The sequence below is a fragment of the Salvelinus namaycush genome, chromosome 12 (assembly GCF_016432855.1).
Source record: "Salvelinus namaycush isolate Seneca chromosome 12, SaNama_1.0, whole genome shotgun sequence".
Lineage (NCBI taxonomy): Eukaryota > Metazoa > Chordata > Actinopteri > Salmoniformes > Salmonidae > Salvelinus > Salvelinus namaycush.
The window spans coordinates 51,547,726-51,570,694 of NC_052318.1; the positions used below are offsets into that span (position 1 = coordinate 51,547,726).

At 43.1% G+C, this 22,969-nt stretch overlaps 1 protein-coding gene and 1 long non-coding RNA gene across 3 annotated transcripts in view; one reads left to right on the top strand and one right to left on the bottom strand.

The window, feature by feature from the left end:
• Positions 1-279: 279 nt before the first annotated feature.
• LOC120056684 lies at positions 280-2,769 on the bottom strand. Its single transcript, XR_005477827.1, has 4 exons — positions 2,744-2,769; positions 2,255-2,345; positions 1,465-1,665; positions 280-855 (listed from the first exon to the last, which is right to left on the bottom strand). It is a non-coding gene; the product is annotated as an uncharacterized LOC120056684 (long non-coding RNA).
• A 1,198-nt stretch (positions 2,770-3,967) lies between these two features.
• The window catches only part of LOC120057408 (Krueppel-like factor 8), a 105,563-nt gene continuing 86,561 nt past the window's right edge, over positions 3,968-22,969 (top strand). For both annotated transcript variants that reach the window (XM_039006027.1, XM_039006028.1), the window contains exon 1: positions 3,968-4,247. In XM_039006027.1, coding sequence (XP_038861955.1) covers positions 4,221-4,247 — 27 coding nt within the window. In that variant the 5' untranslated portion in view covers positions 3,968-4,220. The remainder of the gene's footprint in view (positions 4,248-22,969) is intronic.

Consider the following 22,969-nt stretch of genomic DNA (forward strand, 5'->3'; position numbering starts at 1 on the left):
AGATCCTATGTAACTAAAGTCTGGGCACCCCTGCTGTACAGAGTCCATGTCTGAGGAGGATGCCCCCTGCTGGTCAGCCAGGGTATCTTCCTCTAAGGGAAAATACCAAAAACGTGAGCAGGTAAGTGTTAGTACTCCATGACAGTTTGTAGCCTACTTACTAGGTAGTTACAGGGTAATTTAAAAACTAAAAATATTGCAACAATAATAACAATATTACACATCAATACAGGGTAATTGCTTACTGTCAGATTTCAATATGGCAAATGACTAACAGGATGATGGACAGCTGAATTCCTTTATTTCTTTTAAACATTTTACTTTATATTTTCAATACATGACAGCCACCAACAACACAAAACATTCAACATATACACAAAATACACACACAAAAAACACAGTGATGCCAAGGTCATTAAAAATAAAACATTTAGATAAGAAAATATTGTCATTATATTTTCCGGCTCAAGCCCAGCACCCAACTCCTATTGTGTCTTTTCAAGGAATTTCAAAGACACTTCCAACACACATAGGACTTGTTCAAACGCCTCCATAACTCCTTTTCGTTCTAACTCCTTTCTAACCTCTTGGTCTATGGGAGTTGCAGTGTGAACGACCAGACACTTAGCATATATAACATCATCCCACCTTGGTGATAGAGTGCAGTGAGGAAGCCCTGGTGGTCATTACCATGGAACAGGGCCTTCTCGACCTCCATCTCTCTGCGGGACAGGGGTCGGCTGGCTGAGAAGCAATGTGGATTGACATGAGCTCTGCCCGAGCCGCCATCTTGTCCTGGATCACCTGCAGACGCTGCTGCCGCACCCCGGGGGCACACACACCCACCCCATGACCCTGTAGGGCAGAACACACAACGTGGCTGCCTGAAGCACACACACAACACAGCTGCCTACTTGACCATGTTGTTCAATGAGTCCAACCGGTAATACAGCTGGAATAATAATAGCATCCTTTTATCAGTGAGTATTGAAGTAAATAGAGTTGAGGAAAGTTACACCCTGATCTCTTCCAGTTTGGATGGATGCCTGAGTCAAATAATCAATATCAGGCTACACCACCAGGATGTTTTTCATGTCTGACAACACACCCATAGTTGATCAGTCAATATCACTAACATTTTGACAATGTTTGGTTTAAATACAGGCTCTGTATTCCTTCTCAGGAGGTGTAATTGATAACCATAACCACACACATTGTCTCTATACATTAAACATCTCGTCGTTACATCCAGCAGCTGGCAAAAACAGTGGTGCAAAACTGGTTAAAAGGACATTATTACAACCTGGTTGTAGAGACATCATTTCAACCAGTTTGCCCACTGTCTGGGAAGCAACAATCACCTTCTCTTCACTATTTTTACCTATTCTTCCTTCTATGCGGCTGCCCAAATGTACTGTCCCCTGGTAGTAAATGGCATAAATTATATAAATAAATAACATTCACCTTCTCAGTGTTTTAAGGCTGGTCTCTGGGGAACCACAGTTCTATCTCCAGGTCTGAGAGCCCCAACTCCCTAAGACTGGCCAGCTCCCTCCCCCCGTTCTGGTGAGCCTGGAACTGGGATATACTCCTCACCCAGGTAGCCTGCTCCCCAAAGGCTTGTACAGCGCCACAGGTGCAAAACACTTCATCTTGGCAACACATCTGGGACAACACACGAGAGGTCTAAAAGTCTAGTCTCTCTGAATGTGGTCTGAAAGTACATAATGACATTTAGCAGTAATACTTAATAATTTAGTTATTATGCCTAGATCATTTCAGGTAAAACTCAAGAGTCAATCAGGTAAAACACGGGAGTTGAGGAATTCTTATCTTATTCTCTGACTTTTAGACATTGCTTAATTAACGGCTTGGGTTAAGTTAAATTGACGAGTTCATGTGTCTAGACGTTGACAAATCATTGGCTGGCTGGCTGTCCTTAGGTGAACCTGTACTGGAATGCACAGCAGAATGTAGACCCTCCCCTGAGGTCAGTTCAGACATATAAGAATATGTAAATAGTGGGGCTGTTGCAACTTGCTATTGTAATGCTGTAGAAGAAAATAAACAGTTGGATGAGGTGAGTTTCTCCCTTACTATGCAAAGCACTTTGAGCTTTAAGTTGGTAAAAAAAAAAAAAGCGCTATAGAAATCCAAATCAAATTATTATTATTTAGTAGGAGTGTAGGCTATTGTATGTAAACTGTGTGGTTGATGCTATTGTACTTTTGTGTGTGTGTGTGTGGAGGCTCACCTGTCTATGTTGAAGTCCGTGTCTAGCTGCTGTGTAGGAGGAGACTGTGGAGCGGTCTCTGTCCCGTTCCTCACACAAATGACAGGTCTTACTGTAACACACACACACACACACACACACACACACACACACACACACACACACACACACACACACACACACACACACACACACACACACACACACACACACACAGTATATGCGTTGGTGTCATACACATTACTCTATACATTTTCATTAAATATACAACTGTTTTTAGCAACCGATTTTAACGGTGCAGCTATCACTGGAGTAGCTGACGTTGGCTAGCTAACGTTAGTGCATCGCATTCCAGCTACACAATGTTAGTAATGCAGGTGACAGACAGCTTTTGGCAACACGATTATATAAACACTTCATATATGCATGCATATTATACAGCAAAATGAGGCCAATAAAACCGTAGTAAATCAATGTAATGTGAGCTTGTTAGCAGAGAATGTTGTTTACCGTCGCATGTTTCCGTTCTGTTCTCCTGTAGGAGGAGTTTGGGACGCAGCGCGGGATTTTGGGAAATGTAGTGAAATTGTGCTAGCTCAATTTCACAGACTCCCAGAGGGAATGATTGTTTAATCTATAATAATAGCCTTTTAAAGGAGTTAATGGAAGAGCATTTGAGGACAGAAGCCATTCCCACATAGCTGTGCCTTAGGTTTAGTGTAGAAAGTCTACAAAGGTAGGTTAAGCCAGATCCTGAAATGTTTCAATTTGTTGCACTAAAAGGAAAAACCTTGGATCAGTTATGTATTGTCAGCATTGATAGTAATATAATTGTAATAGCATTTAGCTGTTTAGCTGAAACCATAGACTATGTGGTTGAAACATCTCTGTTGGATCAACACTCAGATCAAATCAAATTGTACTGGTCACATACGCAAATTTAGCAGATTTATTGGGGATGTAGTGAAATGCTCGTTGATAGTTGTGAAGTGATAATTCACCTTAATGTCAAATTTTCCTTATGCATCTTATGGATACCTATAAAGTAGAGGATGAATAGGCTATACAATATTGGAGGACACCTTTTTAATACATTTTCTAGAGTTGTGAAAGAGCTCCCAGAATTTATATATTTTTTAGGAAAATATGTCAATTTTTTACATTTGTTTTCATACTCGTCAATATCTTCTACTATAGATAATATTGTCACTGTACTGATCATAAATGTACAGTAGTAATTTGGGCACCTACGCTATCCCTTCCAAAAAATATTTTTTAGGAACCACACCCTTCCGACGTCATGACAGACACCACACCCTTGCTACGTCATGACAGAGGGTGTGGTCGAAAGCCATCCTACCCTCCCCTTACACCAGCATAAACAGAATATTCCGAATGTAATAACACATTAATGTCTTTTGGGACCGGTCTTTCTTGAATTGCATTGAATACATGTTCCAAGTTAGTTGCAATATTCAGCTGTGACATATCAATTTGCCTCATAGACATCCACTACAACTTACTTTACATCATTAGGTTGACATGGATGTGTGTGTGCCTTTACAGAAGCTATGACGGCGAAATGCATGCACATTTAGTGTGTGGTTTTGGGGGATAGTTTGGCGTTGCTGCAAGCTCGGGTAGGTCTGGTCTGTGGCTGGCTGCTCAGTTTCTGATTGACAGGGTTGAGGGGTGGAGACGCAGGGTGGGGTCACAAGCAGGGAGAGGCGGAGGAGAAACGAAGAGAGAGCGCCCAACCCTGTACACGGCAACAACACACCGAGAGAGAGAGACTTTACTGGTGAAGAAAGAGGAATAGTCGACGCCGTGGATATGATCTAAAAGAATATCCGAAGAGGCAAACAATACAACTTTCTCCCAAATAGCAAATTGATTCAAAAGGTGGAAAACTGCCAAAAAGATTACTATTATTCAAATTCACCCCACCCGATCAACCCCCCCCCCCCACTGCACCCTAGCTACCGAGATGCACACGGAGACTCGAAGCAAGAAAGTAAGTCAGTCTTGACCATTATTGACTTTGCCCTGTCCAGCAAACTGCTATCGGCCGATATTTAAATGAGTTTACATTGTCAGTTTAACATGTGCCAATTTAAAGACAATTGGAGAGTGTCTGACAAAGGGGAAGGCATATGTAAGAAGCTTGACTGTTACATTCAGTTAGCTAGCTAGTTGACCAACTACTAGGCAACGGTACTGATAATAATAGCATGTTAGCTAGCTAGGTGACTGACGCAGGCTACTGAGAGCTAGAGGTGGAGAGTCGAATCGATTCATCGACTCCCAGTTGTGTGTCAAGCTTCGATTTAGCTAGGAATCGACTCATAAGATTCAGTATTTTTGCAACGGAGGAGACTGTTGCCGTAGCCTACTTCCGAGAACACAAACTCTCGCATCTTCCACAGCAAAGAAAGGTTCGATAGCTCCGACAATCGACCGCAGACAGTGCTGTTGCCTCTCCCTCACTGTCTCTTAAACACTGTTCTCTCCTCTGTAAACGTTAACAATTTAACGTGCATGCAAATGGAAGGAACTGAAACGTGTTAACTATATATTCCTTCTCGGGTAACTGTCTCTCTCATCCCCTCTCTCTGTGCGAGCTTTGGGGTACAGGTTTTTTAAAAGTGCGCTGTGATCTATGTGAGCTAGTGAGGCAGGAAGGAAACACAGGAACTGCAGCTAGTACATAGAGATGGATAGAGATCTCTAGATGGATATAACCTCTTTTAGCATGGGCATTGCCATTGAGGGTTTCCATCATGAACTGGGTGGGGATTCCTATGGGTTGGGAGAGATCAGCAAATGATCATAGCATTGTCTTCTTCAAATTGGGTTGACTATGGCTTTAAGCTATATCACTGTCATCTAGTGGTCACAATAGATGAATGACACAAGCTTTGGTTGAGGACTCCAGCACTGCAGGTGGTGGTAAATCACCAATATTAGCTTTATGCTTTTTTCAAACACAAAATAAGAAAATTGACTTCTTTTAAAATGGAGATGGCCTCAATGGTGTTGCCCATGCCACCACAGCCTTCATAATGGCACAGATACAAAGATTAGATCTCTATCTATCTCTATGAGCTAGTAGGACACAGTCTGAGTTCCTTAAAGGGACAGTAGCACTCGCTCACCTCCCAACCCTGGGAACGAGCCAGGTGTAGGCCTACTGCCTTGAGCGACACTGTACACGCATCCGGCCTGCCGCATCTCGTGCACAGAACTTTACATGATTTGGAAGCCTGCTGTACATATTTTGGTACAGCCGTCAGGTACAGTAGCAAAGGGTCAGAGTGCAAGACAAGTATTCAGGCTCAACCAGGGACAGGAAAGAACCCATCCTTCAAGCTTGTCTGGGGTGTCAAGACTTTTCATCATTCACAAGATCGTTATCCTTCAACAGCAATATCAATGAAGGTTTCATTATGCATCATACATTAAACAGATAGCCTACTGATCTATCATCATGTTGACACAAATGATGCATTATGTCTGAGATACCTCCACATTACTTTTGGCCTCAGTTATTGTTTTTCTCTGAGCGTGACACAAATCCATTTCTTATCATGTCTGTAGTCTGTGTAGTTGCCTCATTATGATGATTGACAGTTTCATGCTGTAATGAAACATGAATCGGATGTCGTCACTCGTCACTGCTACACAAGAGACACAGAGCACACTCCTTTTCCTGTATGTGTGTGTGTGCAAGTGTGCGTCTTTGTGTGTGCGTGTGTGTCTTTGTGTGTGTGTGCTCGTCTGCGGGTATTCTCTCTCTGTGCGAGTTTGGCTTGTATACGCCTCTGTCTCTGTGTGCATGGCATGGATTAGGCCAGCTCTGAAGGTGTAATCTATACGCAGGGCCTATACCACATTCCTATGCAGGACAGCAGCAGCCTCAGCAGGCCTAATGGTGGTGACCACTGAGTTTTGTGGAGGGAGAGGCCCAGTCATTTGGAGGCCAGTAGTGTCTGTAGCCGACCAATCAGCCTGTTACCAACCCTTAGTAAACTTCTGGAAAAAATTGTGTTTGACCAGATACAATGCTATTTCACAGTAAACAAATTGACAACAGAATTTCAGCATGCTTATAGGGAAGGACACTCAACAAGCACAGCACTTGATTGGCTGAGAGAAATTGATGATAAAATGGTTGTGGGGGCTGTTTTGTTAGACTTCAGTGAGGCTTTTGACATTATCGATCATAGTCTGCTGCTGGAAGAACGTACAGTTGAAGTCGGAAGTTTACATACACTTAGGTTGGAGTCATTAAAACTTGTTTTTCAACCAATCCACACATTTCTTGTTAACAAACTATAGTTTTGGCAAGTCGGTTAGGACATCTACTTTGTGCATAACGCAAGTAATTTTTCCAACAATTGTTTACAGACAGATTATTTCACTTTATAATTCACTGTATCACAATTCCAGTGGGTCAGAAGTTTACATACACTAAGTTGACTGTGCCTTTAAACAGCTTGGAAAATTCCAGAAAATGGTGTAATGGCTTTAGAAGCTTCTGATAAGCTAATTGACATAATTTGAGTCAATTGGAGGTATACCTGTGGATGTATTTCAAGGCCTACCTTCAAACTCAGTGCCTCTTTGCTTGACATCATGGGAAAATCAAAAGAAAGTTGTAGACCTCCACAAGTCTGGTTCATCCTTCGGAGCAATTTCCAAATGCCAGAAGGTACCACGTTCATCTGTACAAACAATAGTATGCAAGTATAAACACCACGGACCACGCAGCCGTCATACCGCTCAGGAAGGAGACGCGTTCTGTCTCCTAGAGATTAACGTACTTTGGTGCGAAAAGTGCAAATCAATCCCAGTACAACAGCAAAGGACCTTGTGAAGATGCTGGAGGAAACCGGTACAAAAGTATCTATATCCACAGTAAAACGAGTCCTATATTGACATAACCTGAAAGGCCACTCAGCGAGGAAAAAGCCACTGCTCCAAAACCGCCATAAAAAACCCAGACTATGGTTTGCAACTGCACATGGGGACAAAGATTGTACTTTTTGGAGAAATGTCCTCTGGTCTGATGAAATAAAAATAGAACTGTTTGGCCATCATTATGTTTGGAGGAAAAAGGGGGAGGCTTGCAAGCCGAAGAACACCATCCCAACCGTGAAGCAACAGGGCGGCAGCATCATGTTGTGGGGGTGCTTTGCTGCAGGAGGGACTGGTGCACTTCACAAAATTGATGGCATCATGAGGGAGGAAAATGATGTGGATATATTGAAGCAACATCTCAAGACATCAGTCAGGAAGTTAAAGCAAATGTGTCTTCCAAATGGACAATGACCCCAAGCATACTTCCAAAGTTGTGGCAAAATGGCTTAAGGACAACAAAGTCAAGATCTTGGAGTGGCCATCACAAAGCCCTGACATCAATCCCATAGAAAATGTGTGGGCAGAACTGAAAAAGCGTGTGCAAGCAAGGAGACCTACAAACCTGACTCAGTTACTGCAGCTCTGTCAGGAGGAATGGGCCAAAATTCACCCAACTTATTGTGGGAAGCTTGTGGAAAGCTACCTGAAACATTTGTTAAACGATTGTTAAACCAAGTTAAACAATTTAAAGGCAATGCTACCAAATACTAATTGAGTGTATGTAAACTTCTGAACCACTGGGAATGTGATGAAATAATTCATTCTAAAAGCTGAAATAATTCATTCTCTACTGTTTTTCTGACATTTCACATTCTTAAAATAAAGTGATGATCCTAACTGACCTAAGACAGGGAATTTTTACTAGGATTAAATGTCGGGAATTGTGAAAACGGAGTTTAAATGTATTTGGCTCAGGTGTATGTAAACTTCCGACTTCAACTGTATGTGTTATGGTTTTACACCCCCTACAATAATGTGGATAAAGAGTTACTTGTCTAACAGAACACAGAGGGTTTTCTTTAATGGAATCCTCTAAAATATAATCCAGTTAGCATCAGGAATTCCCCATGGTAGCTGTTTAGGCCCCTTGCTTTTTAAAATTTTTACTAACGACATGCCACTGGCTTAGTTGCATGTAAAGCCAGAGTGTCTATGTATGCGGATGACTCAACACTATAAATGTCAGCTACTACAGCGACTGAAATGACTGCAACACTCAAAGAGCTGCAGTTAGTTTCAGAGTGGGTGGCAAGGAATAAGTTAGCGCTAAATATTTCTAAAACTAAAAGCATTGTATTTGGAACAAAACACTCACTAAACCCTAAACCTCAACTAAATCTTGTAATAAATAATGTGGAAGTTGAGAACTAAACTGCTTGGAGTAACCCTGGATTGTAAACTGTCATGGTCGAAACATATTGATACAACAGTAGCTAAGGTGGGGAGAAGTCTATCCATAATAAAGCGATGCTCTGCCTTAACAACATTATCAACAAGGCAGGTCCGACAGGCCCTAGTTTTGTTGCACCATGATTACTGTTTAGTCATGTGGTCAGGTGCCACAAAAAAGGTCTTAGGAAAGTTGCAATTGGCTCAGAACAGGGCAGCACGGCTGGCCCTTGGATGTACACAGAGAGCTAATATGAATAATATGTATGTCAATCTCTCCTTGCTGAAAGTAGAGGAGAGATTGACTTCATCACTACTTTTATTTATGAGAGGTATTGACATGTTGAATGCACTGAGCTGTCTGTCTAAACTACTGGCACACAGCTCGGACACCCATGCATACCCCACAAGACATGCCTCGAGGTCTCTTCACAGTTCCCAAGTCCAGAACAGACTATGGGAGGCACACAGTACTACATAGAGCCATGGCTACATGGAACTCTATTCCACATCAAGTAACTGAAGCAAGCAGTAAAATTTGATTAAAAAAACACCTTATGGAATAGTGGGGACTGTGATGCAACACAAACATTGGCACAGACACATGCATACACACACACGATAACATACATAATAACATACGCACTATACATACACACGGTGTAGTACTGTAGATATGCGGTAGTGGTGGAGTAGGGGCCTGAGGGGACACAATGTGTTGTGAAATCTGTGAATGTATTGTAATGTTTTTATAATTGTATAAACTGCCTTAATTTTGCTGGACCCCAGGAAGAATAGCTGCTGCTTTGGAAGCAGCTAATGGTGCTCCATAATAAATACAAATACAAACCTAGGCCTGAACCTGACCGTTTTGCATTCAAGCATGCCAAATTGTCACATTTCTAAATAAAACGTTGACAAGTTGACTAAGGCAGAAACAGACTGGCACCCAGGCTAGGAGCATTGGCCCCTTTCTGGGTTCAGCTTGTTTGAGACAGGAGTGGCCCTGTACTATTACAGGGTTGTAGCATGTGGTGCATGATATTTGAGGGAGAGGGGATTCATTGGTGAGAGTGTCACAACAGGGGGTAAAGAGAGGTGAGGTGACCCTGATTTGGCAGACTGGGGGCATTAGCTGACTTTGTGGGGCAGCCAGTCACGGGGGTATGAGCTGGGTGGGGAGACAGGGTGGATGGTGTCACAGTCACAGGGGTATTAGTTTGGAAGGAAGGGAAGGACAGTTGAGTGGGGTTGGGGTGGATAGGTTAACCTCTTATGGCTGATATCGGCTAAGATCACGTTAACGGGATCGATATGACAACAGCCAGTGAAAGTGCAGGGCGCCGAATTCAAAACAACAAATCTCATAATTAAAATTCCTCAACCATACAAGTATTTTACACCATTTTAAAGATAAACTTGTTGTTTATCCCACCACAGTGTCCGATTTCAAAAAGGTTTTATGACGAAAGCACACCAAACGATTATGTTAGGTCTGCACCTACTCACAGAAAAACACAGCCATTTTTCCAGCCAAAGAGAGGAGTCACAAAAAGCAGAAATAGAGATAAAATTAATCCCTAACCTTTGATGATCTTCATCAGATGACAATCATAGGACTTCATGTTACACAATACATGTATGTTCGATAAAGTGCATATTTATATCCAAACATCTCAGTTTACATTGGCGCATTACGTTCAGTAATGTTTTACTTCCAAAACATCCGGTGATTTTGCAGAGAGCCACATCAATTTACAGAAATAGTCATCATAAATGTTGATGAAAATGGAATTAAAGATTTACTTCTCCTTAATGCAACCGCTGTGTCAGATTTCAAAAAAACTTTACGGAAAAAGCAAACCATGCAATAATCTGAGTACAGCGCTCAGACACAAAACCAAGCCATACAGATATCCGCCATGTTGTGGAGTCAACAGAAGCCAGAAATAGCATTATAAATATTCACTTACCTTTGATGATCTTCATCAGAATGCACTCCCAGGAATCCCAGTTCCACAATAAATGTTTGATTTGTTCGATAAAGTACGTCATTTAGCCCAGTAATCCAAATTCATGAGGCGCGAGCAGACAAAGTCCAAAAGTTCCGTTACAGTCCGTAGAAACATGTCAAACGATGTATAGAATCAATCTTTAGGATGTTTTTATCATAAATCTTCAATAATGTTTCAACCGAAGAATTCCTTTGTCTTCAGAAATGCAATGGAACGCAAGCTAACTCTCACGTGAACGAGCGTGGTTAGCTCATGGCACTCTGCCAGACCCCTGACTCAAAGAGCCCTCATTCCCCCCTCCTTCACAGTAGAAGCATCAAACAAGGTTCTAAAGACTGTTGACATCTAGTGGAAGCCTTAGTAAGTGCAATATGACCAATATCCCACTGTATATTCGATAGGCGATGAGTTGAAAAACTACAAACCTCAGATTTCCCACTTCCTGGTTGGATTTTTTCTCAGGTTTTTGCCTGCCATATGAGTTCTGTTATACTCACAGACATCATTCAAACAGTTTTAGAAACTTCAGAGTGTTTTCTATCCAAATATACTAGTAATATGCATACCGTAGCTTCTGGGACTGAGTAGCAGGCAGTTTACTCTGGGCACCTTATTCATCCAAGCTACTCAATACTGCCCCCAGCCATAAGGGTATTAGTTTGGAAGGACAGGAGTGGTAGGGTTGAGGTGGTGTCATAAGGGTATTAGTTTGGAAGGACAGCAGTGGTAGGGTTGGGGTGGTGTCATAAGGGTATTAGTTTTGGAGGACAGGAGAGGTGGGGCGATGGTAAGGGGGGTGTCAAGCGTGTCACTAGGGCAGGCACAATTACAGTATAGGCCTAACTGTGTAATGGACAGTTATGGCTGAAGACCTTTATGAACATAAAATAATCGTCATAACCGTAATTTTTTAAATTAAAATCTGAAAGTATTCAGACCGCTTGACTTTTTCCACATTTTGTTTTACGTTACAGCCTTAATCTGAAATTGATTAAATAATTTTCCCCCCTCATCAATCTAAACACAATACCTGATAATGACAAAGTGAAAACAGGTTTTTCGAAAGTTTAGCAAATTGAGTAAAAAAATAAAAAACAGAAATACCTTATTTACATAAGTATTCAGACCCTTTGCTATGAGCTCAGATGCATCCTGTTTCCATTGATCATCCATGATGATTCTACAACTTGATTGGAGTCTTTAGGTGCCTTTTGGCAAACTCCAAGCGGGCTGTCATTTGCCTTTTACTGAGGAGTGGCTTCAGTCTGCCAAAATAACTATATTTAAACTTTTAGTGGCCTTTTAAGCATTCTAGTACAGTTAAATAGTTAAAACACACACATGCACGCAGCGGTCTAAGACACTGCATCTCAGTGCAAGAGGTGTCACTACAGTCCCTGGTTCAAATCCAGGCTGTATTACATCCGGCCGTGATGGGAGTCCCATAGGGCGGCGCGCAATTGGCCCAGCATCGTCTGGGTTTGGCCGGGTTAGGCCATCATTGTAAATAAGAATTTGTTCATATCTGGGTTTGGCCGGGTTTGGCCATCATTGTAAATAACAATTTGTTCATAACTGACTTGCCTAGGTTTATAAAGGTTACACACACACACCACACTGACCAAATTTTGTTGGCATTTACGTATGTCCCCATTAACCAGTAAAACAATCAACCTATTTCTTTCACTTACTTTCTGTGCTGTTTCGTTGTTCAATCTTTTCATTCTCAACCAGGATTTCATCATACATGTCAAGCAGTGAAGTTTCAGCTCTGTCTGTCAGTGGCCTCTTCCTCGGTGCACACTGTCACTGTGTCCGTTTCCATCTTGTCCAGCTGTGTATGTAACATTTCACGTAAACCCTGTTTCTTGTCTGCATCGAAGTAGCGGTCCTTGTACATAGCATCGAGCATTGTTCACAGCCTGTGTCGCCAGTTTTGTTGAGCAGGTGTTTCAATGCCATGACAGAGGGTTTCACGTCTGCTGCAGGTGCAGTTGATGAGCTTATTTCTCGAGTCAGTTGTTCGAATTGAGCTTGCTAGTGTGTTCATGTTTCAAACATGTTTTCAAATGCCATTGAAATGGCAGCAGCGGTATGACAACCAGCATATTCATGAGCATGCAATACGACTTTCCTCAGTACGAAATTCTCGACGACCCACTGTGCTTTCAGACTCAGCATGCTCATGGGGCTGATATTGCTGTTCCAAATGTCAGTCGTGAAGCTAATAGCAGTGACGCTATTACTGTGTAACTCCGGTAGGGCAACATGTGAAAAATAGCGCACTTGGTAGCGTGTACCGGTGCTCGACCAGTTGGCGAAAGCCAACGTCTCCCATGACAGAGAACGGTTGATTGTCAAGGGAAATTAATTCCATTATCTTGGCGTTAATGGATTTCACCTTTGAGTTGTCTCGCTGAAATGTTCTTACTCTTTTCAAATGACTGCTCGACCTGTTGACTATATATCGTGCATCCCTAGCTGTAACGTAACAAAATGTGGAAAAGGTCAAGGGGTCTGAATACTTCCGAATGCGTGCGGTATATTGGGAATGGTTTATTCAAGTTTTAATTAATTCTAAACTATTTGATTATTTTAACAATATTGAATGTATATGTATTGTTTTGTTATTTTGGCTATAGGCTTTTATTAGGTAAGAAGGCTAATTAGAAGGCTCTTTTTCTCAAAGCAATTTGAGTGACTCAACGCATTGTGAAAATAAATATTTTTCTTAATTCGTAGCACAGTTTCCTTTTATCCAAATATCGAATAGACATACAGACAAATTAATTAATGCAGGGAAGGGGAATAGTAATAATAGCCTAATAATAATGCTAATAAAGTTATAATTATTATTTATTTTTATATGGCGGGTTACGGATTGGCTCTCGGAACAATTCTATGTGGTATATCAGCTTAGCACCCATCCCCCACCCCAACGTCTTACATGCTGACCAGACCGGACACGTCGCGTGCGCGAGCGTCGCAAAATAAATTTAGAAATCCAGTTATTCAATTATTGCACCCACACTGCTCGTGTGCGCCAATGAGCGTCTGCGATGCCAAGGGCTAAAATAGAGCTCCTTTCTATTTCTGACACAGTCCTGCCTCTCCCATCTCCTCATTGGTTTATAGAAGCAGGTACCCACGTGCCATCTCCTCATTGGTTATACCCACGTGGGTGATTTGAAAGACGAACTGTTTTGTCGGTCGTCGTGGTAATACTATGAAAGTTTAGATGCCAATCACCATATATCTGCCAAAATAAAGGAAACCCCAACATCAATTATCTTAAAAGGGTGTTGGGCCACCACCAGCTTCCAGACAGCTTGAATGCGCCTTGGCATAGATTTTACATGTGGACCTAAACCATGCCAGGAAAATGCACCCTGCACCATAACATTTACTTTGTATACAGTGGCAAGAAAAAGTATGTGAATCCTTTGGAAATACCTGGATTTCTGCATAAATTGGTCATCAAATTTGATCCTCATCTAGGTCACAACAATAGACACAGTCTGCTTAAACTAACAACACAAACAATAATATGTTTTCATCTCTTTATTGAATTCACAGTGCAGGTTGGAAAAAGTATGTGAACCCTTGGTTAATAACTGGTTGACCCTCCTTTGGCAACAATAACCTCAACCAAACGTTTACTGTAGTTGCGGATCAGACCTGCACAACGGTCAGGAGGAGTTTTGGACCATTCCTCTTTACAAAACTGTTTCAGTTCAGCAATATTCTTAGGATGTCTGGTGTGAACTGCTCTCTTGATGTCATGCCACAGCATCTCAATCGGGTTGAGGTCAGGACTCTGACTGTGCCACTCCAGAAGGCGTATTTTCTTCTGTTGAAGCCATTCTATTGTTGATTTACTTCTGTGTTTTGGGTCGTTATCCTGTTGCATCACCCAACTTCTGTTGCGTTTCAATTGGCGGACAGATAGCCTATAATCTCCTGCAAAATATCTTGATAAACTTGGGAATTCATTTTTCTGTCGAAGATAGCAAGCTGTCCAGGCCCTGAGGCAGCAAAGCAGCCCCAAACCATGATGCTCCCTCCACCATTCTTTACAGTTGGGATGAGTTTTTTTTGGACCGCAGTGGCTTCTTCCGTGGTGTCCTCCAATGAACACCATTCTTGTTTAGTGTTTTACGTATCGCAGACTCGTCAACAGAGATGTTAGCATGTTCCAGAGATTTCTGTAAGTCTTTAGCTGACACTCTAGGATTCTTCTTAACCTCATTGAGCATTCTATGCTGTGCTCTTGCAGTCATCTTTGCAGGACGGCCACTCCTAGGGAGAGTAGCAACAGTGCTGAACTTTCTCCATTTATAGACAATTTTCTTACAGTGGGCTGATGAACATCAAGGCTTTTAGAGATACTTTTTTAACCCTTTCCAGCTTTATGCAAGTCAACCATTCTTAATCTTAGGTCTTCTGAGATCTCTTTTCGAGGTTCACATCAGGCAATCCTTCTTGCGAATAGCAAACTCAAATTTAAGTAAAAAAAAAGATATAATATTTTTTGGGGGGCAAGGCAGCTCTAACCAACAGTCTCGTCTCATTGATTGGACTCCAGTTAGCTTTTGGAGAATTCAGGTCATTAGGTCATTAGCCTAGGGGTTCACATACTTTTTCCAACCTACACCTTCAATGTTTAAATGATGTATTCAATATAGACAAGAAAAATACAATAATGTGTGTGTTATTAGTTGAAGCACACTATGTTTGTCTATTGTTGTGACTTAGATGAAGATCAGATTAAATGTGGTGATCAATTTATGCACACTGTGCATAAACACTGTATGTGTTTATTTATTTTGGCAGTTACTGGTATGCCTACAGTCAGGAAGGCTGCAGTTTGGGCAGCATGCACATCAAATATACAGCTTGTTGCATTGTGGCCATTAATATATAGTCCGTAGAAGGGTATTGGAACCTCTTACCCTGCCAATTTGATTGTTGAACTCATGGGTACACTAGCAATGGATGCCAGTCCTGTCTTGAATGTGAAGTGCCATCTATAGATTATATTTCTATGGTTGGTTGCAAGTGTCATTTTGCAAGTTTCAAAATACAATTGTGGGAAAAACGTACAGTTTGGAAACCAATTGAAACAATGTTTTCAAAATGTTTCGCAAACAGCAGCACTGTTTTTCAAAGTAGCGCATCTGCCGTCACCATGAGTAGCTTACATCCTCATCAAAAGGTGAGTCAGAATTTAAAAAAAACAAAGGTAAAAACTGGGCCTATGATTTTTTTTATTTTTATCGGGAGCCTCCCCCACATTTTGGACTAGAATGAGGCTCTCTCTCTATTGTTCCTGCAGTGAGGATTCAACATCTTCATCAAATGTTTTCTTCATTTATCTGCAGATAATCACCAAAAAGCAGGAGTAGCCTGCCAGTATGCAAATTAGGTAGCCAAATGAACAGCTCTTTCACCAATGCGATTCGGTTTCTGATCCGTTCAAAAAGGAGCCGTTCGTTCCCGAACAACTCATCACTGATTGAGTCACTTTAGCGGTCACTGGCAAGTCTCGGCATAAGAAAATGCAAACGACGAGATCTTGGTTTACTTGTCCCCGTGCGAAACCATGGACGTACTGTATAACTACGTTGTATGATTTCTGAATGGCAAAGGGATGTAGGAGATTGACTTTATCCAGTCAGTTCAACAGCTTTTATAAACTATTCAACACTTGCTGTTCGGTCGTCCAGTCAAGGCACAGTGAATAGCCTATGCCGCCCGACTCTGTGGCAGGCAATATGAAAGTTGAAACGCACAAAATAAAATGTATGAGTGTGCCACAAAACAATTAAGCCAAATAAACTCATCGTCACCACTTACATGGTCAAATCAAAAGTTTATTTGAGGTAGTATGTACATGAATGTATAGTTAAAGTGACTATGCATATATGATAAACAGAGAGTAGCAGCAGCGTAAAAAGAGAGGGTTGGGGGGGGCACACAATGCAAATAGTCCGGGTAGCCATTTGATTACCTGTTCAGGAGCCTTATGGCTTGGGGGTAAAAACTGTTGAGAAGCCTTTTTGTTCTAGACTTGGCACTCCGGTACCGCTTGCCATGCGGTAGTAGAGAGAACAGTCTATGACTGGGGTGGCTGGGGTCTTTGACAATTTTTAGGGCCTTCCTCTGACACCGCCTGCTATAAAGGTCCTGGATGGCAGGAAGCTTGGCCCCAGTGATGTACTGGGCCATACGCACTACCCTCTGTAGTGCCTTGCGGTCAGAGACCGAGCAATTGCCGTACCAGGCAGTGATGCAACCAGTCTGGATGCTCTCGATGTTGCAGCTGTAGAACCTTTTGAGGATCTGAGGACCCATGCCAATTTTTTTTAGTTTCCTGAGGCGGAATAGGCTTTGTCGTGCCCTCTTCACGACTGTCTTGGTGTGTTTGGACCATTCTAGTTTGTTGTTGATGTGGACACCGAGGAACTTGAAGCTCTCAACCTGCTCCACTACAGCCCCGTTGATGAGAATGGGGGCGTGGTCGGTCCTCGTTTTCCTGTAGTCCACAATCATCTCCTTATTCTTGGCTATATTGAGGGATAGGTTGTTATTCAGGCACCACACGGCCAGGTCCATGAACCTCCTCCCTATAGGCTGTCTCGTCGGTACGTGTACATTCACTCACAGGAGACGATGAAGAAGCATCATGCTCTCTCCCTCTTTCGTGAAAATAAATTTGACTGCAACCAACCACACTGCACAAAATAACACCGGTACCGAGAGGCGGGACAGACTGTAGACTGACAAACCAGCAGTGTTTCCATGTCATAGCTGGCTTTGTGACTGACAGGCGCCTGTCCTATCAATAGATCACTAGAAGATGCATATCGTTCATTCGAGCGGTAGAGGGCTATACAGACTTTTCTGACTAGCGAATTGAAACTTTTAAATGAGGGGGGAAAAAGCCTGAATTGGGGAAAGTAGCCGGCCGACAATGACTCTTATCGGCTGTTTAGGCACCTAGGAAAAACACTGATGGGGGCAGGGTTATAGGGACGAGGCTGACTGTGAGGAGAAGCAGTCAAGCAGAGGTGCTGTCAGAGACAACAGGCACACTACCCTTCTCGCTCTTATTTCTGCCCCTCCCTCAACCAGCCTTCCCCTGCCCAACATGGAGAGGAGTGGAGACATAGAGAGAGCTCTGGCTGGAGAATAACTCCCCAACACTCTCGCCTGCTATAACAAGGATCAGCTAGCTGCTATACCCTAACCTTGCAGCCACCATCTAGGAATGCATACTCCAGTACTCTGTCTCTGTCTCATTGGATAAATCCCAAATGGCACCCTATTCCCTATATGGTGCACAACTTTTGACCTGGGCCCTGGTCAAAAGTAGTGCGCTACAAATCAAATTGTATTTGTCACATGGGGAATAGGTTGCCATTTGGAATGCATCCTCTGTCTCTCTGTTAAGGCGTTAAGACGAGACACAGGTATTCTCTCACTTCTACCTTTTCTTCCAGTAGTGCCAGGACTCAGTTCATATGTGTGTCAACCTGCTGACTGACGCTGGTTTCAGCTAAAGTAGCTCCTCTCAGAGAAGATTCTTTCTGGACTCTATGCAGTGTGAGGTGGCGGGAGCCGCAGAATAAAGGACGGAAAAGAGAGGGGGACAGAGGAAGGGCGGGAAAGAGAGAAGGAACAGGGAATGTAATGGTGTCATTTCTGTCAGGGGTACACACGCTAGCATGCACACACACAGACTGATGTGTGTGTGAAGAGTGGGGTTGGTGGATTCTCATGTCTGATAAGGATAGAGAGAGTGAGCTACACCTGTCTTTTTATGGTGGACTAACACTCAGTGATAAAACATTAAAGGGTTCTACTACCAGGGTATGCGTCCCAAATTTCCTCCTATTACCTTTTAATGCACTACTTTTGACCTGCTCCCTATACTATACTATGACCGGTACTACAAAAGTGGCTCACCAATCCTTCAGAACTAACCTGCTCCAGGGCAGGCTAACTCCACTATCCTGCATTCAGAACTAACCTGCTCCAGGGCAAGCTAACTCCACTATCCTGCATTCAGAACTAACCTGCTCCAGGGCAGGCTAACTCTACTATCCTGCATTCAGAATTAACCTGCTCCAGGGCAGGCTAACTCCACTATCCTGCATTCAGAACTAACCTGCTCCAGGGCAGGCTAACTCAGGGCTAACTCCATTATCCTGCATTCAGAATTAACCTGCTCCAGGGCAGGCTAACTCTACTATCCTGCATTCAGAATTAACCTGCTCCAGGGCAGGCTAACTCCACTATCCTGCATTCAGAATTAACCTGCTCCAGGGCAGGCTAACTCTACTATCCTGCATTCAGAACTAACCTGCTCCAGGGCAGGCTAACTCTACTATCCTGCATTCAGAATTAACCTGCTCCAGGGCAGGCTAACTCCACTATCCTGCATTCAGAACTAACCTGCTCCAGGGCAGGCTAACTCCACTATCCTGCATTCAGAACTAACCTGCTCCAGGGCAGGCTAACTCAGGGCTAACTCCATTATCCTGCATTCAGAATTAACCTGCTCCAGGGCAGGCTAACTCTACTATCCTGCATTCAGAATTAACCTGCTCCAGGGCAGGCTAACTCCACTATCCTGCATTCAGAATTAACCTGCTCCAGGGCAGGCTAACTCTACTATCCTGCATTCAGAACTAACCTGCTCCAGGGCAGGCTAACTCCACTATCCTGCATTCAGAACTAACCTGCTCCAGGGCAGGCTAACTCTACTATCCTGCATTCAGAATTAACCTGCTCCAGGGCAGGCTAACTCTACTATCCTGCATTCAGAATTAACCTGCTCCAGGGCAGGCTAACTCCACTATCCTGCATTCAGAACTAACCTGCTCCAGGGCAGGCTAACTCCACTATCCTGCATTCAGAATTAACCTGCTCCAGGGCAGGCTAACTCCACTATCCTGCATTCAGAACTAACCTGCTCCAGGGCAGGCTAACTCCACTATCCTGCATTCAGAACTAACCTGCTCCAGGGCAGGCTAACTCAGGGCTAACTCCATTATCCTGCATTCAGAATTAACCTGCTCCAGGGCAGGCTAACTCTACTATCCTGCATTCAGAACTAACCTGCTCCAGGGCAGGCTAACTCCACTATCCTGCATTCAGAACTAACCTGCTCCAGGGCAGGCTAACTCTACTATCCTGCATTCAGAATTAACCTGCTCCAGGGCAGGCTAACTCTACTATCCTGCATTCAGAATTAACCTGCTCCAGGGCAGGCTAACTCCACTATCCTGCATTCAGAACTAACCTGCTCCAGGGCAGGCTAACTCCACTATCCTGCATTCAGAATTAACCTGCTCCAGGGCAGGCTAACTCCACTATCCTGCATTCAGAATTAACCTGCTCCAGGGCAGGCTAACTCCACTATCCTGCATTCAGAACTAACCTGCTCCAGGGCAGGCTAACTCAGGGCTAACTCCATTATCCTGCATTCAGAACTAACCTGCTCCAGGGCAAGCTAACTCCACTCAGGAGTATTCCCTTCATTTGAGGAAGATGACTGATTCGATATTTAATTAATCAAATGTTTATTTGTGTCCCAAAAAAAAGAGTAATGTTAAAATACCTATCACATTCCACATTTAGTAATGACAGAATGCATTTGTTAGGAGTGGGGGAAAAGATGCTTGTACACACCAAAGCACACCCTAGTTGGCATGACAATAAGTAATACAATAAAGACGGCACTTCTAAAAGTACCATGCCTGCGAGAGTTAGCGGCTAGCTTTAGATCTACTCTGTGTTTTCTAACTTCCTTCATAGTATACCACTCAGGGCCCATATGGGCTCTGGTCAAAAAATACCACAATACCTATATAGGGAATAGGGTGCCATTTGGAACGCATCCATCCTCCCTCACCTCAACCGACTCATCATATACATTGCATTCGGAAACTGTTCAGACCCCTTGACTTTGTCCACATTTTGTTATGTTACAGCCTTATTCTAAAATGTATTATAGTTTTTCCCCCCCCTCATCAATCTACACACAATACCCCATAATGACAAAGCAAAGACAGGTTCATATCATATTTACATAAGTATTCAGACCCTTTACTCAGTACTTTGTTGAAGCACCTTTGGAAGCGATTACAGCCTCGAGTCTGCTTGGGTATGACTCTACAAGCTTGGCACACCTGTATTTGGGGAGTTTCTCCCATTCTTTTCTGCAGATCCTCTCATGCTCTGTCAGGTTGGATGGCGAGCGTCGCTGCACAGCTATTTTCAGGTCTCTTCAGAGATGTTAGATCGGGTTCAAGTCCGGGTTCTGGCTGGGCAAATCAAAGACATTCAAAGACTGCGTTGTCTTGGCTGTGTGCTTAGGGGCGTTGTCCTGTTAGACTGGGGCGAAAGTTCACCTTCCAAGGTCCTGAGCGCTCTGGAGCAAGTTTTCATCAAGGATCTCTCTGTACTTTGCTCAGTTCATCTTTCCTTCGATCCTGACTAGTCTCCCAGTCCCTGCTGCTGAAAAACATCCCCACAGCATGATGCTGCCACCACCATGCTTCACCATAGAGATGGTGCCACGTTTCCTCCAGAAGTGACACTTGGCATTCAGGCCAAAGAGTTCAGTCTTGGTTTCATCAGACCTGAAAATCTTGTTTTTCATGGTGTGAGAGTCCTTTAGCTGCCTTTTGGCAAACTCTAAGCGGGCTGTCATGTGCCTTTTGGTGGCTTCCATCTGGCCACTATACCATAAATGCCAGATTGGAGGAGTGCTGCAGAAATGGTTGTCCTTCTCCACAAAGGAGCTCTGTCAGAGTGACCATCGAGTTCTTGGTCACCTCCCTGACCAAGGCCCTTCTCCCCCGATTTCTCAGTTTGGCCGGGCAGCCAGCTCAAGGAAGAGTCTTGGTGGTTCCACACTTCTTCCATTTAAGAATGATGGAGGCCACTGTGTTCTTGGGGACCTTCAATGCTTCCCCAAATCTGTGCCTACGGACAATTCCTTCGACCTCATGGCTTGGTTTTTGCTCTGACAGGCACTGTCAACTGTGGGACCTTATATAGACAGGTGTGCGCCTTTCCAAATCATGTCCAATCAATTGAATTTACCACAGGTGGACTCGAGATGGTTCTACAACTTGATTCAAGGATGATCAATGGAAACAGGATGCACCTGAGCTCAATTTAGATTCTTATAGCAAAGAGTCTGAGTTTACATACACTTAGGTTGTAGTCATTAAAACTCGTTTTTCAACCACTCCACAAATTTCTTGTTAACAAACTATAGTTTTGGCAAGTCAGTTAGGACATCTACTTTGTGCATGACACAAGTCATTTTCCAACAATTGTTTACAGACAGATTATTTCACTTATAATTCACTGTATCACAATTCCAGTCGGTCAGAAGTTTACATACACTAAGTTGACTGTGCCTTTAAACAGCTTGGAAAATTCCAGAAAATGATGTCATGGCTTTAGAAGCTTCTGATGGGCTAATTGACATCATTTGAGTCAATTGGAGGTGTACCTGTGGATGTATTTCAAGGCCTACCTTCAAACGCAGTGCCTCTGCTTGACATCATGGGAAAATCAAAAGAAATCAGCCAAGACCTCATAAAAAAAATTGTAAACCTCCAGAAGTCTGGTTTGTCCTTGGGAGCAATTTCCAAACCCCTGAAGGTACCACGTTCATCTGTACAAACAATAGTACGCAAGTTTAAACACCATGGGACCATGCAGCCATCATACCGCTCAGGAAGGAGAAACGTTCTGTCTCCTAGAGATGAACATACTTTGGTAAGAAAAGTGCAAATCAATCCCAGAACAACAGCAAAGGACCTTGTGAAGATGCTGGAGGAAATGGGTACAAAGTATCTATATCCACAGTAAAGCAAGTCCTATATCAACATAACCTGAAAGGCCGCTCATCAAGAAAGAACCCACTGCTCCAAAACCGCCATAAAAAAGCCAGACTACGGTTTGCAACTGCACATGGGGACAAGATCGTACTTTTTGGAGAAATGTCCTCTGGTCTGATGAAACAAAAATAGATCTGTTTGGCCATCGTTATGTTTGGAGGAAAAAGGGGGAGGCTTGCAAGTCGAAGAACACCATCCCAACCGTGAAGCATGGGGGTGGCAGCATCATGTTGTGGGGGTGCTTTGCTGCAGGAGGGACTGGTGCACTTCACAAAATAGATGGCATCATGAGGGTGGAAAATTATGTGGATATTTTGAAGCAACATCTCAAGACATCAGTCAGGAAGTTAAAGCTTGGTCGCAAATTGGTCTTCCAAATGTACAATGACCCCAAGCATACCCTCAAAGTTGTGGAAAAATGGCTTAAGGACAACAAAGTCAAGGTTTTGGAGTGGCCATCACAAAGCCCTGACCTCAACCCTATAGAA